The following is a 13,415-nucleotide window of genomic DNA, read 5'->3' on the forward strand; positions in this document are numbered from 1 at the left end:
AGAAGCATGGGAAGACTGGTATAGGCAGAACAGAAAGGATAATATAAACAATGATTATAATAATGTAAACAGAAATGACATAAAAAGGCATTGGACTCAGTATAAATGCAATGAGCACTGTTGAATGCAAGGGGTAGACAATTACAGATGCTGAGTTAGGAATGTTTGTAAAGACAACTCAGTTTTTACTCAGTTTTGTTGGACTATTTTTTGTAACATAAAAATAAACATTAATAAAAATAATAACACAATAAAATATATAATTATAAAATTATAGTTATAATTATAAATTTTTATATAATTATATATTATATGTAATATAATGAATATATTACATATAAACATAATTATAAATGCTAATATTATAAAATATAAATATGCATGTAACTTATTAAAAATAATTTTTTCTGGTCTGAACTACCATTCAGTTCATTCAAACAAATGGATTTTATCAACTTCTTCTGTTGGGTTTTCCCCTTTTTAAGACTGCCTGCACCAGGCTTTGGGCTGACTGTGAAGGTGGACTCTGCCAAATCCCAGGACTTTAGCAAGGTCATGGTTGATATCCAAACCCAGTATGATGCCCTGGCTAAAAAAAAAAAAAAACAGGGAGAAGCTTGATAAGGACTGGTTCCAGCAGATTGAGGAGAGCACTGTGGCTATCAACACAAGATCTGGGGAGGAGGAAGCTGCTCAAAGCACTGTCACTGAGCTGAAACGTACAGTCCAGTCCCTAGAGATTGACCCGGACTCTCTTCAAAATCTAAAAGCCAGCTTGGGCTAAGAGCCCAAGGGAGGTGGAGACTGCTATGCTGTACAGACGGAACAGATCAATGCAGCTCTGCTATACCTCGAGGCAGAGCTGGGGCAGACGCTCACAGGGGGGCAGTGCCAGGCACAGGAATGTGAGACCCTGCTCAACATCAAGGTCAGACTGGAAGCAGAGATCAATATCCATTCAAACCTGCTGGAGAATAGGGAAGACTTCAATCTCATGCATGCCTTGGACAGCAGCAGCATTTTCTTGCACAGCATCTATAAGATCAGCACCCTGAGGACCGTGAACGTCAAAGGGAGGGGGCAAAGACCAAGGACACCCAGATCCTGTTGTGTTATGGCCATAAACTGTGGACCTGGACTGAGGCAGGAAGTTAATAAAGATTCTAGGGTCACCTATCAAAAATAAAAACAAAAACAAAAACAAAAACAAATCATGCCTGCACTAAAATAAAGTAGAGAATTAATATAGAGATATGGATAATTTATATGGAAAGTCAGTGTAGCCTGGTTGGTTTCATTCAGGAAGACCTGGTTTAAAATCTGGTCTCTGATGCTCATGTGACAATAGCCAAGTCTCTTAATCTCATGGAGCCTCAGGCACCTCTCCAAAACTGTAAGTAAAATGAAAGGGTTGTACTAAGTGGCCTCTAAGGATCCTTCTAACTCAAGATCTTTGATCCTATGAAAATAAATTAAGATCCGCCTTGGCGGAGGGAATTCCCATTCATAATGCATTGATGCTGCCCTGCCTCCCTCCCTTTGCTCCTACACACAGACGCTCACACTTCTTGTCTCTAAAGTATGCACCCTTTGTCTTCAGGTGTTTTCCAGCCAGAATAATCCTGACAATTACTTCAGAGTACAAAAGTCCAGCCGAGGATCCACTGGGCATTGTAGAATCCAGAATCCAGGCCTTTTGCTTAGGTTTGTTTATCTGTGAACACCTCTATTTAGAATAAATATGGTAAATCTTTCTTAATTTTTAGAAATACAAAGGGATGGGTGCAGGAGGATGGGTGCTGTTTTTCCCTCAATGATCACACTATTTCTTTTACATGCTGCTAATCCAGTGGCCCCTGGAGAGATAAAGTCAAGATAGGTCTACCGTTTTGTGGACATATTATTTCTCCCTCAGCATCACTGAAAAACAAATGCAGCTCAGAAACTTTGGGAACAATTCTAACATCCATTAACTGCAATTTTCTGGATAATTCAAATTTCACAAAATGAAATTTACTGAGGCTATATACACCAGTCAATGCCCATGCCCACCTGTCCACCAGGAAGCTAATGGAAGGCACTTAAACTTGGCCAGTTTTAATCACATCTTTTCCCTTGAATTCACCTGTCGTAGGAACAAATCCTGTTCCCTGACCTGTTCACTCTTATGTCTGACACTTTGGAGTCTTCTCTTGCCAGGGTGAAACCAGGGTCACTAGTTTTATTCCTGATGTCTGGGTTATCCACAAGTCTGGAGAAGTCAGGAAAATAAAGGAAAGGGGTGGGGTGGAAGGCAGGAAAGAAGGAAGAAAGGAAGGGAATGAAAAAGGGAGGAAAGGAGGAGGGTAGGAAAGGAGGAAAGAAGAAAGAGGGAGAGGAAGGAAGGAAAGGTTCCTCTGTTAACAATTCAATTCATCATTTATTAAGTATCTACCATGTGCAAGGCATTGCACTACATATTGAGGACAGGAAGGCAGAAGTGCAACATTTCCTGCCCTGAGGAAAATCTACTAGCATCCTGCAAGATTTAATCCAAATCTTTTAGCTAATAGAAGCTAAAGTGTGTTGGGTGTGTGTGTGTGTGTGAAAATTACCCAGAAAATTCCCTCAATTCTCCCTTTTATTTTGCTCCATGTAGACCTATGCTTGGATCAGCGCTGGAGTGAAAAAGAGAGAGAAGAGGAGAAATGTTTTTTTTTTTTCTTCCTTTCTTAAAATCTTCTAGAGGAAATAATGAGGATCCATCTCCCTTCCCTCCCTTACCCTCCCTGAATTATCCTCTGGGAGATACCAGAACCTAGAGGCTGGTATATTGGGGAAAAGGATGACAGAAATCAGTTCTTATCCAACTGTCCCCCAGAAAAGACGATTTCCTTTGAACCCAAGTCTCCTGAATTTCAGAATAAGAAGCACAATAGCTGTGGAGCCAACTGTGCCTCTCCAAGTCCTTCTTTCTCTATTGAATGCTAATACCTCCCATGCACAGACACACAGACACACAATCTCAGCTCAAATCCTACACCACCCTAGGAGAACTCTTCAGGAGAATAATATCACTGACCCTGCAGCTCTTAAAATACTACATACTAAAAAAAAAATACTACATACTAAGGCAAGAGAAGACACAAGATTAAACCACCTTGCAATGAACTCTGAGTGTTATTGTTTGTGGCTGTGGTTGTTGTGGTTATTGTTGTTGTGGAGCTAATGATATTCTGAGCTCTGGTGCCTGCCTCCACAGTCCATACCACCCAGACCAGAGGATGGGAGGAACATCATGAAAAGTCAGAGCAGGAAAGGACCTTAGATATCTAGTCCATCCCCCTTCTAAAGCACACCTTTCCTCGATGTTATTGGCCATTAATATTAAGGACAAAATGGTGCAGGATTCCATTTAACTGGATATTTGTTCCTGAGTTTTGAAGAGAAAAACAAAGTTTACTGAAAAGTTTTGGAGGGAAGGAGGATGGCTCTACAGTTATAAAGAAGAGCTCAGTTCAACTCAGAACCTTCCTTTCAGTCATTCAGGGACAAATATTATAAAATGCTTTATTTTTCCCCCAGATAATTCTAGGTTAGACTTTTCTCTAAGAATTAGGAACCTCTCAAAATCACTGAACTAAATTACCCTAATAACGAATCTGCTTTAACCTACATTATCCTGATAACAAACCATCTTTTTTCTTAGAATGTGGAAATAATTGTAAATTTCTTAACTAAGTTAAATGATGCAAAGACAGCCAGGGTTGTTTATTTTCATAGAAATAGTGGTGGAAGTAATCTATTTTAAAGAGTCTTTTTTTAAATTTATTTTAAAGAGTCTCGAAGACAGTTATCAAAGACTTTGGGCCAAGCTACAAAAACTTAAAACTCTCTCCAGGAAGCTGCTGAACTGGGGATGGATGGAAGGGAAGACCCGCCTCCCTCCCTTCTCTTTTCCTTCCCACCTCCTCCCACCCCCACCTAGCTGTTTAGGAACAAAGGAATGTTTATGACCCAGTCTCAAGTTCAATGACAAAAACCTTGGGTGGACGGGGTGGGCTGGGGATAGGAAGTGGACAGTGTTCTTCAGCCAAACAAAGGAAGTAAGAGTGAAAGAAGGAGACTGAGGGGACTGAAAGGAGTGGAGAATGGGGGGGGGGGTTGGGAGAATCTCAACAAAGTGGGCCTCTGGGTAGTCATCTTGGGGGTTTTCTGGAAAATGAGAATGTAAATTGCTGTGTAGTTTCCTCCTAGTCTGTAGGAGGGAAGGTCTGCGCATTTCCAGGGGAAAAGAGTGCATGTCCATAAAGGAGGACCTTTGAGGGTTTGGGAGAGGTAGCCTTGTGTAGTAGAAAGAACATTAGATTTGCAGTCAGTAAACCCGGGTTTGAACCTCAGCCAGGTAACCACTGGCAAATTCCTTCCCCTATTTGGGTCTATTTCCTCTTCTGTAAAATGAGGCGATTTAGGCTAAATGAGCTTAAGGTCTTTCCCAGCATTAAATCTAGTGTGTAAGAGAAAAATAAAGAGAGGGAGAGGAGAAGAAAGAGACAGAGATAGGCAAAGAGATACAGAGAGAAACAGAGAAACAGGAGAAGAAACAAACGAGTCTACAGGAGGGTGTGTGAAAGTCTGCATTAGGATGCTGCTTGTGACTTTTAGGATAAAGATGTTTGTGTGAGTCTGTGTCTTTATGTGTGTGGGATGTCTACTCTAGGATGAGTGCCATATGTGTGAGTCTCTACCAAAGAATGAGGTTTCTATGCATTTTTCTGGATTTAGGTGCAGTCCTATATATACATGTCTGCTTACGTGACTGTTTACAACCACTGAGTCGCTAACAGCCTTACAAGGGAACATTTGTTAATTTCCAGAGGTGTGCAAGGATACAGAGATGTAAATGTTTATTAATTAATGTATGAGTGTATGTGGTGACCCGTATGCCTGTATGAAGGGGTAAAGTGCTGGATGGGTGTATTCGAGAGGAATAAGGTGGGAGTGAGGCTAACTTCCACGAGCCGTGTGTAGGTGAGCACACGCATAGCTATGCCTTTGTGTTCGTGCACAGCAAATGAATGGGAAGGTGAGTGGGGGTTTAAATTTGGTAACTAACCTACACATACATACGTATACATGCTGCCACAGATGAAAAGTTCGTGGGCAATCCTTTGCAGATCATTGTGTCTATGGAGCATAAACGACTGTGCGTGTAGGCGGTTGTGAGCAATTGTGTGTGTAGTGGAAAGAATGTATATTCGTGTACAGCATACAAATCTGTACAAGGACTCATCCAGACAATTAATAAACAAGAGAATTCTCCTACGAGTGTATTTACATAGAGCCACTAAGTCACCGACAACCCCGAGCCTTAAAATTACTCCAACCACGGGAACTGGGTGACAAAAGGTCAGTTTCTTTGAGCCTCAGTTTCTTGATCTGCAGAATAAAGGTGATAATAATATCTGCATTACTCAGTTCCCAGGATGTTTGAAAGAAAAGCGCTTTATAATGAGAAGCTTTGGTTTCTGGAATAAGTTGGGCCCGTGTTAAAAACAAAAGCGGATGAAGATCAAATAGCCTTGGGACACCAAAGGCTCCCAAGGAAAGAATTATTTAGGGGAAACCCTACAGGAGGAGGGGATGGAGAGAGGTAAAGAGAGGGAGTCCCTGGGCTGTCAACTTTCTCTCCAGGGAAGCAGAGCAACCCCTTGATAACCCGTCTCTTACGAACCCTACCCTTCCCTCCCCTCCTTTCAATCTCTCCCAAAGATCGCGGGGTCTTTACAACCCGAAAGTGAAAGCAAAAACAAACAAACAAAAAAAAACAACAACAACAAAAAAACCCCAACCAAACAAACAAACGAAAAACAAACCCGAAATCTCGGTGATTTGTAGTTGACAGGTAACCCCTTATCCCAGAGAAAAACGAATAAATGCTTCCAAAGAGTCAACGAAGTGGGATCTTTGAGCACTAACGAAAGAATCCACTAAACAAAATCGATGTCCTGGCAAAGAAACCTAGTAGCCTCGAAAAGAATCCCCTTAGGCCCCAAGATGAGTGTTTACCATGAACCTTCCATTCTTCTAAGGTTGTCCTGGGCTCCCAGAACACGGCTAGGTTCCCTAAAGGGCTGCCCAGGTCCCAGCTCCCTCCCATTCCTAGGCCCATCAGCAGGCAAATTCTCTTAGCCCATAGTCGGCCTGGCCCTGGCTGCACAGCTGACTGAACCTCTGGGCCAGCCAAGTGGTCTCAGAAGGAACTCCTAGGTTAAGAAATTTCATTGCAAAAAAAATAATAAGCCTGGGGTGAAAACGGCTAGGCTGGTCTGGTTCTTAAGCAGAGATAAAGAGGCAGACTCTAATTACTACTTACTAATTAGAGAAAACAGCCTACCCCCTCCAGATAAGTATAGCTTTAGCAGTCAGTTAATCCTTAAATCCACTGTTCCACTGAATGACGCTTGGGGAAGTGGTTTTCTCACCTCTGTTAACTTTCTTAAAAAAAAAAAAATTATCGCTATCCTTTGATTTCATACCACCTTTATTTCCAAATATGCCCCTTCTCCTCCTCCTTTGTCTCCCCCTTCCCTACGAAATGAGCCACCTCTATATGTATAAAGAATAAAGAAAAAAAGGTCAAGAAAACCAACCAAAACACCAACCGAATTTGACATTCTAAGCAATATTATTTCACATCCATTTTCTCAATTCTTTTCCCCAGCTGATTTTCAAAGGCTCCCAATTCTGCCTTGTCTACGAGACCTAGAAAATTGGAAAGGTTCTAGGCCCGGAAGAAATATAAGCCAACGCTGAGGGCCTCTGCCAAAAGCCAGAGGAGGCCGGCATCGCAGGGCAGGTCAAGTGGGTCCTTTCGTCTGCAGGACTCCTGGGTCCTCTTCAACTTCTACCATTTCATCTCCAGACTCAGCTCCGCGTCCCTTTCGAGGCTGAAGTTTGTTTCCAGGGTGGTTGGAATGTTTTCTGACCCTGCCCGTAGACGGAGTAAATCTATAACCCAAATCGTCTTCTCGCAACCTTACACACACATACACCCTGTCACTGCAGACCCCAGAAAATTTCTAAACCCTCAACCAGAAAGTCAATCTTTCCTGTTCTGAATGGAATTGAGGCCAGGGCTGCAGTCTCCTCTCCACTGTCATCCCTTGTTTAGTCACCCTGAAAGCCCAACTAAGATTTTCAATCTAGAAACAACTTTTCCCCCTCCAACCATTCCCTTTTTCCCTTTTGTGCGGTTTCTCACTCACCCCACCCCGCTTCCAGCGCAGAACCAGGGCGAGAGAGGTCAAGACCACCAGCCAGGAACTTCAAGTTCAATGGCAAAAGCCCCCCCCCCCCCCATTCCCGGCTGGGCCTCATCTCCCTTCCCCCATCTTTTAAGTCCGAAACTGACATCTTTTAGTAGAAAACCTTCAAAATTCCAGGAGGGGCCCCTTGCCCCATCACTTCCGGGGCAATTTAGAGAGGGAGCTAATTGAAACATTTTCTTCTCTTTCTTTCTCCCTCCCCTAGTTGACCCGGCCCCCCACGGCAGTCCTCACCTCCGCCGTATTTCCACCTCAAGCCTGGAAGCTGGGAGAGGAAGATTGGATGTTTTAAATCGCTCTCTGCCTCTAGCCAAGCCACTAGGGGGATGGGGTGGCAGAGTCCTGAAGAGGGACTGAAGAGGTCAGAGGCTGTCTGTCTGGGTACTGGACATACTGGACCCATTCCTATTCTGAACCGGAAAGGAACTGAATCAGGCGGGTGAAATTCGTGTATGTATTAAAACAACAACAAATCACATCCAAAAAAAAAAAAAAGAAGAAGAAGAAGAAGAGAAAAGAAAAAAGAAAAAAAGAAAACCTATGCGCGCCCTTTTCTGACTTCCTACCATCTTCCTTTTTCCTCCCTCGTCGGAGTCATGGGCTGTGCTTTATTCCACAGATTACGGTAACGAGTTCTTTTATTGAATTCCTCTCGGTGGAAAGTAGATTCATTCCCCCAGACATTTAAGTACTGGCACTTGAGACTTTAACTAAAACTTTAATAAAAAGGGGCCAGTGGGAGGGGTGATGGAGGCAGAGAATTCTCTGTGTTTTGGAGGTGGTGCTTTGAAGGAGGAAAGGTACAACTAAGGGAAAATCAGAAAATGGGGAATTGGGAAATATTTGGGAAGAATGAGTTGCGTCAAAAGTAAGAACAATCTCACGGACAAGATAGACAAAGTCAAAACAGAGAATGCATAGAGGTCTGCTGCACAGACTTGGGGTAGGCCTGCTCCCCCCCTCCCCCCGAAACCCGTGCTTTACCGAAAGGATAGGTGGGGCACAAGGAAGAGGTGGCTGGTAGACCAAAGTGTGCTGTGCCTCTCCGCACAGCTGGAGGCATCTGGATTCAAACTCAGCCCTTGGAGGCCGTATCCATCCTTTTTCCTCATCAACTGGCCAACTCTTCTGCGTCGGTGGTAGTAATGATGTGGGTCCCGGAAACCGGGTAGAGTAAACAATCTGGCCTGGGCTCCATCCTTTCCATTTATTCACAAGCCACTGTTTTGTCACCTTCCCAGGAGGCCGCCAGACTGCGGCAGTGAGATGCTGAATCCGGTGGGATCGCGGGACTAGGGGGCCAACGATGGTTTTCTTTTTAATAGTTTCTTTTTTTTCCCCAACGAATCACTTGGTATATTCTTAAGTGGAGCGGTTGTGTTTTGTACGTTTGTGTCTGAATTAAACTTCTAAACACCCTTCTCTCCCCTGCCCTCCCCGTTATTTTCCATTTTTCAATGTTTAAAAACAGAGCAGAGAAAACAGTACTCTGCGTGAATTTTCGTTACTATTTAAAGATATTCTTTGTCTACACATTTATCGCTAAGGTCAAGTGCAGCTGTTGCCATTTGGCGCGGGAGAATCGTTTCTCCCAGCTCCGCGGAATAACGGTGGCAATCTTTAGGTTCTAATTTCTGCAGTAAAAACCCTTCGGAAGATCTAGGGAAATTCACCTTCGTTCCTGTTGCCTCGTGGTACGGCGGTTACACATGTACATTTGATCTATTTGTAGGCGTATGTGACTGAAAGAATTAAATATGGACGATCTTTATGAGGCTAGAAGCGTGCACACACACAGAGGAAGGAATTGCATTTACAGGAGAGTTCTATCTACATAAAGAAAAATCAAATTTAAAAGGGGTGGCTCTTGTTGCTGTCATGGGTATGAATCACGTATTTATACATATGAACATGTCACACAGGGAATTTTTAATACACAGAATATTGATTTATGTATAGAACAAAGACAGACTAAGAAGGGGAGGAAGGTCCCGAACTCTCTTTAGGTGGGGCTATGGCTCTCTGTCCTTCTCTTTCTCCATTTTAGATCTCTCCAACCCCCATTCTTGCTGTCTTCTACTAGCCCAATCACCGGCTAAATCAATTGATGTGCCTACTGGGATTGTGCATTGGGTCTTGGGAGCTTCTGTACAATTGATTTCAGATATCCGTCCTGCACTCCAACAGGTCCCCACCTTTTGGAGATCCTTTCCCGAACCCCAGAACCCTAAAGCCGAAAGCAAGCCGGAAGTCAAGGTGGCAGAAGATTCATCGGCTGCCGTAGAGCGTCATAGCCGGTAGGGGGAGATCTTGTTCTTTGCATAACCCAATACCACGTCTAAGAAAATTACTGCTGTGGCTCTTTACTAATAGTTGAAAGCGAAAAATTAAATTATAGAATCATAAACTGTTAAAGCTGATGACAGAGCTTACTTAAAACCGCTGCTTTGGGGGCAGGAGGTGGGAGTCCGGGCTCTGAAGGGTCCCTCACCCTCAAAGTCGATAACAGGTTTGTTAGCATATTATCCCAGTTATTCAAAGCAGCAGCCTGGTTGGCCCTAGCTCTTCACCAGCTGGCATTTCCTTCCCCTTCCTTCTTCTTCGACTTATTCCTTCCTAATTTCTTAAGTTTACCGAACTTCCAGAAACCTCCCTGCAGAAGTCCAATGGCAGCTCCTAGTTGAAAGCATGACCTACTTGTAGCTCTGAGAACCTGGGGACCCCTGCCTTCCTCCTCACACTCCACTGCAGAACATGGGAAGGGGACACTTAGAGTACGTTTTGATTTGGTTTGCTGTTTGGATAAGGAGGGATGAGATGGGAAGGGAAGCGGGAGGAAGTCAAAGCTAGAGATGAATGAACCAGATCCAAAAGGGAAAACAGAAAGTAACTGAGTTCCCAAGGGAACCAAAGTTTTCTCCCCGAGGCTCCAGAATCGCTTTCTCTGTTAATTCTTAGCCCGATTCTCCATCTCGTTCTTTCCCAGAATCTGACTTCAGGACTAGGATTCCCTGGGATCGGATGGCTGAACATTAAACAAATTCCCAGGCCTAGATCCCACTACCCCCAAGTTATGCTAATGGACTTGCCTCCTCTGCCCTTCGAGAAAGAGGGAATGGAACTCAAAAGATGGCGTTATGGAATCGAGTCTATTTCACCGGGTAATATTAAATGGGGTGTTCTACCGTATTTCCATTAAGATCTATCACACTCTGCTATAATGTACGTTCTATAGAGCTTGCATTATACTATAGTTTCATCGAGGGCTTCTACTATAAGCATATATCTCATATGCTGTATAACAATGACACCTTAAACAAAAGAGAGCCACAGGGGAGGGCCTCCGTGGGATCTTTGCTCTCCAAACATCGGATCTTAGCCCTTGTCACCGAAATGTCAGCCAGGGCTGGGGGTGGGGTGTAAATGTGGACGTCAAACGGGGAAATCCCTAAACTCTGGGAGAGAGAAGGACAAAGAAGGATGAATTCAAAGGCGAACTGAAGTCAGATTTGGGTTCCTTTAGCCATAGTCCAGTCTCACACTTTTTTTTTTCCAAATTAAAATTTGGAAATCTTGCCTCTGCATACTTTATAAAGAGAAGGGCCTCCACTCACCCTAAATCTTAGCCCAGAGGCCTCAGATCCAGCAACCATCAAAGTTCGGGAAGGGGGAGGGCACTCAATGGGCAGATTTATTAATTTATCTTTCCCCGCTTTTTTCTCCCCTCCTCTAGAGCACATAGAAACCCTAAATTGGGGAGGAGGGTGGCCGCCCTCTCACCAAAACCGTCTGGATAGCAGCTTCTTTGTGGCTGGAAGAAAGGGAGTCTATACTGCTACACGTATCCAGTTCATTCAGGTCCCATATAATCCCTAATCCTCAACTTTCTGTCCAGACAACTGAGCAAAAGTGGGATATTAAGGTTGCGCTTTGAAGGCAGGCATGGCAGAGAGGAAAAATTGGACTGTCCAGATTCTTTTTCTAGCTCCATTTCGTTACCGCCAGCCGACCAGAGCCCTGGAAAGAGAAGTGAGAGAACAGAGAGCGAACTAGCTTTGCCTCACACCAATTTTCCAGGAAACCAAAGGAAGAATTTGGATAACCCAAGGCTGAGAACTCTTAAGGGTGCCTTTCTATTTAATCTGCAGGTGGCAAGGATGTCCTATTGAAGATAACACCCTTTTTCATTGACTTCCATTGCTGGAAGGCTGGCCTTTGCCTTGGAAAAATAGGAACTAGCAGTGTATGTCATTGCAATGTGGACACCCTGTCCCCAGTTCCTCTGCTTCCTCACTGTAGATAAGACCTGAAGAGAGACCCCAATTTTCCATCTGGACCTGAGTCTGAATAGGATGGCACCATTGAGATGGGTGTCTTTGGGGATTTATTAATTTATTAATCGGGCTCGATCCATCGAAAGTGGTTTGTAAGGCGCTCAAAGGAACTGCTAAACAGAGAATATGAGAATGATTATAACCTTAACTAATATTATCTCTGTTACTGTTATTCTTAGTTTTTCTCCCGGTGTAACTATATAGGCAAATAGGAAAGAAAACCTTGGCCTTTCTCTCTCTCTTTTTCTACATATATAGTGACATAACACAGCTGTCCTATTCATCGGAAGGGCCCTGGACTTCTGGGAAGCAGGGCTGATCCCAGGGGACACCTCTTTGGCAGAGTCCGTGGCCTAGCTAGGGTTTCATGCCCCCAACTGGTCCCAGACTCGCCCCAGCCTCTGGCTGGGTCCTGAGCCCCCAGAAACGGCTTCCCTTCCCGCCAGGAGATCGCCATCAAGGGGTGGCGTTGGTCTTAATCTTAGCTAAGACCTTCTTCTCCTTGACCCGGCGGTTCTGGAACCAAATGGTGATCTGTCTCTCCGAGAGGCTGGTGGCCGCCGAGATCTTGCGCCTCTTGTCCTTGGTGACGAATTTGTTGGCCGCGTACTCCCGCTCCAGCTCCCGCAGCTGACCCTTGCTGTACGGGATCCGCTTCTTGCGGCCCCGGCGATAAGAACAGCCGTCCGGCGGATGCTGGGCCGAGGCGTCTATGCAAGAAGGAGAGGTAAAGGAGAAAGATACTTAACTCAGACTGCGGGCCCTGGGCCTTCTAGGGTGTCTCCTAGCTCTTAGCATAGGAGCACCCCGACCTAAATACATCCCCACCCACATCATACGAACACATGCACACCCAAACAGCTGCACACGTGTCAAAAAAAAAAAATAATTCACATATATAACACCGCAAGCTTCCCAAAACACTCAGGCACACAGCCACAAACACAAACAGAAGGCTTACACGTGAGCCTCTTACACGTAGGCCACAGGTGTGTGTACACTGACAGACCATATACCCACACCCACCCACATATCTACACACATCCAGGTACACATAACCACAGAGACACATACACAGGTTACAAACACGATCTGAAATATTCGAAAACCCAGAGAATCTAAGCAGACCCAATCACTGCAGGCCAGCGCTCCACAAACTACCCTCCAAAAGAGGGTACATACATGGGTGGTGTCTACACAACGCCAAAACGACTGGTAGTAAAGTGAAAAATTCAGCCGAAAAGGGTGTGAGGAACCTGTCATTTCCACTGCACGGTGACGTGCTCTGCCTTTGTTTAGAAATAACTTACAACTGTCTTCCATACAAAGAGACCACGCAAAACGTCTGGACTACACATTCATGCATAGTATAGATTCTTGGGCACAGCTAGACACCCGCTTCCCTCCCAAATATGCATACATGCAAACTGCTGCGCACACAATAGGAAAGACCTCTCAGACCTCCTGGACAGCAAAGGAAAAGGGCCAGAGGTGGTAGCCTGGTGGTGCCAGATTTCCCAGGCTCCGGCTCTGCCCCCTCAATATTTAGGGGTCGCTGGCCATATCCCTTGCCAGCACAGACCCTTCTACTTGATCCTAACAACCGTTTTGGGAAGACTGCCAAAGATAAACTGCAGCCAGTCTTCCCTTTCCCTTCCCGAGTCCTACGAATCTCCCTTTTTCATCGGTTCCAATCTGCCTTGATATCGACATCACTCCCCCGCCATCACACACACACACACACACACACACACACACACACACACACACACAC

At 44.6% G+C, this 13,415-nt stretch overlaps 1 protein-coding gene and 1 pseudogene across 1 annotated transcript in view; one reads left to right on the forward strand and one right to left on the reverse strand.

The window, feature by feature from the left end:
* The first annotated feature begins 441 nt into the window (after positions 1-441).
* On the forward strand, positions 442-7,599 carry LOC114050906 (annotated as a pseudogene).
* A 4,498-nt stretch (positions 7,600-12,097) lies between these two features.
* The window catches only part of HOXB13 (homeobox B13), a 2,011-nt gene continuing 693 nt past the window's right edge, over positions 12,098-13,415 (reverse strand). The window contains exon 2 of the mRNA XM_027872702.1: positions 12,098-12,351. Coding sequence (XP_027728503.1) covers positions 12,098-12,351 — 254 coding nt within the window. The remainder of the gene's footprint in view (positions 12,352-13,415) is intronic.

The sequence above is a fragment of the Vombatus ursinus genome, unplaced genomic scaffold, assembly GCF_900497805.2.
Source record: "Vombatus ursinus unplaced genomic scaffold, bare-nosed wombat genome assembly UNPS02014801.1, whole genome shotgun sequence".
Lineage (NCBI taxonomy): Eukaryota > Metazoa > Chordata > Mammalia > Diprotodontia > Vombatidae > Vombatus > Vombatus ursinus.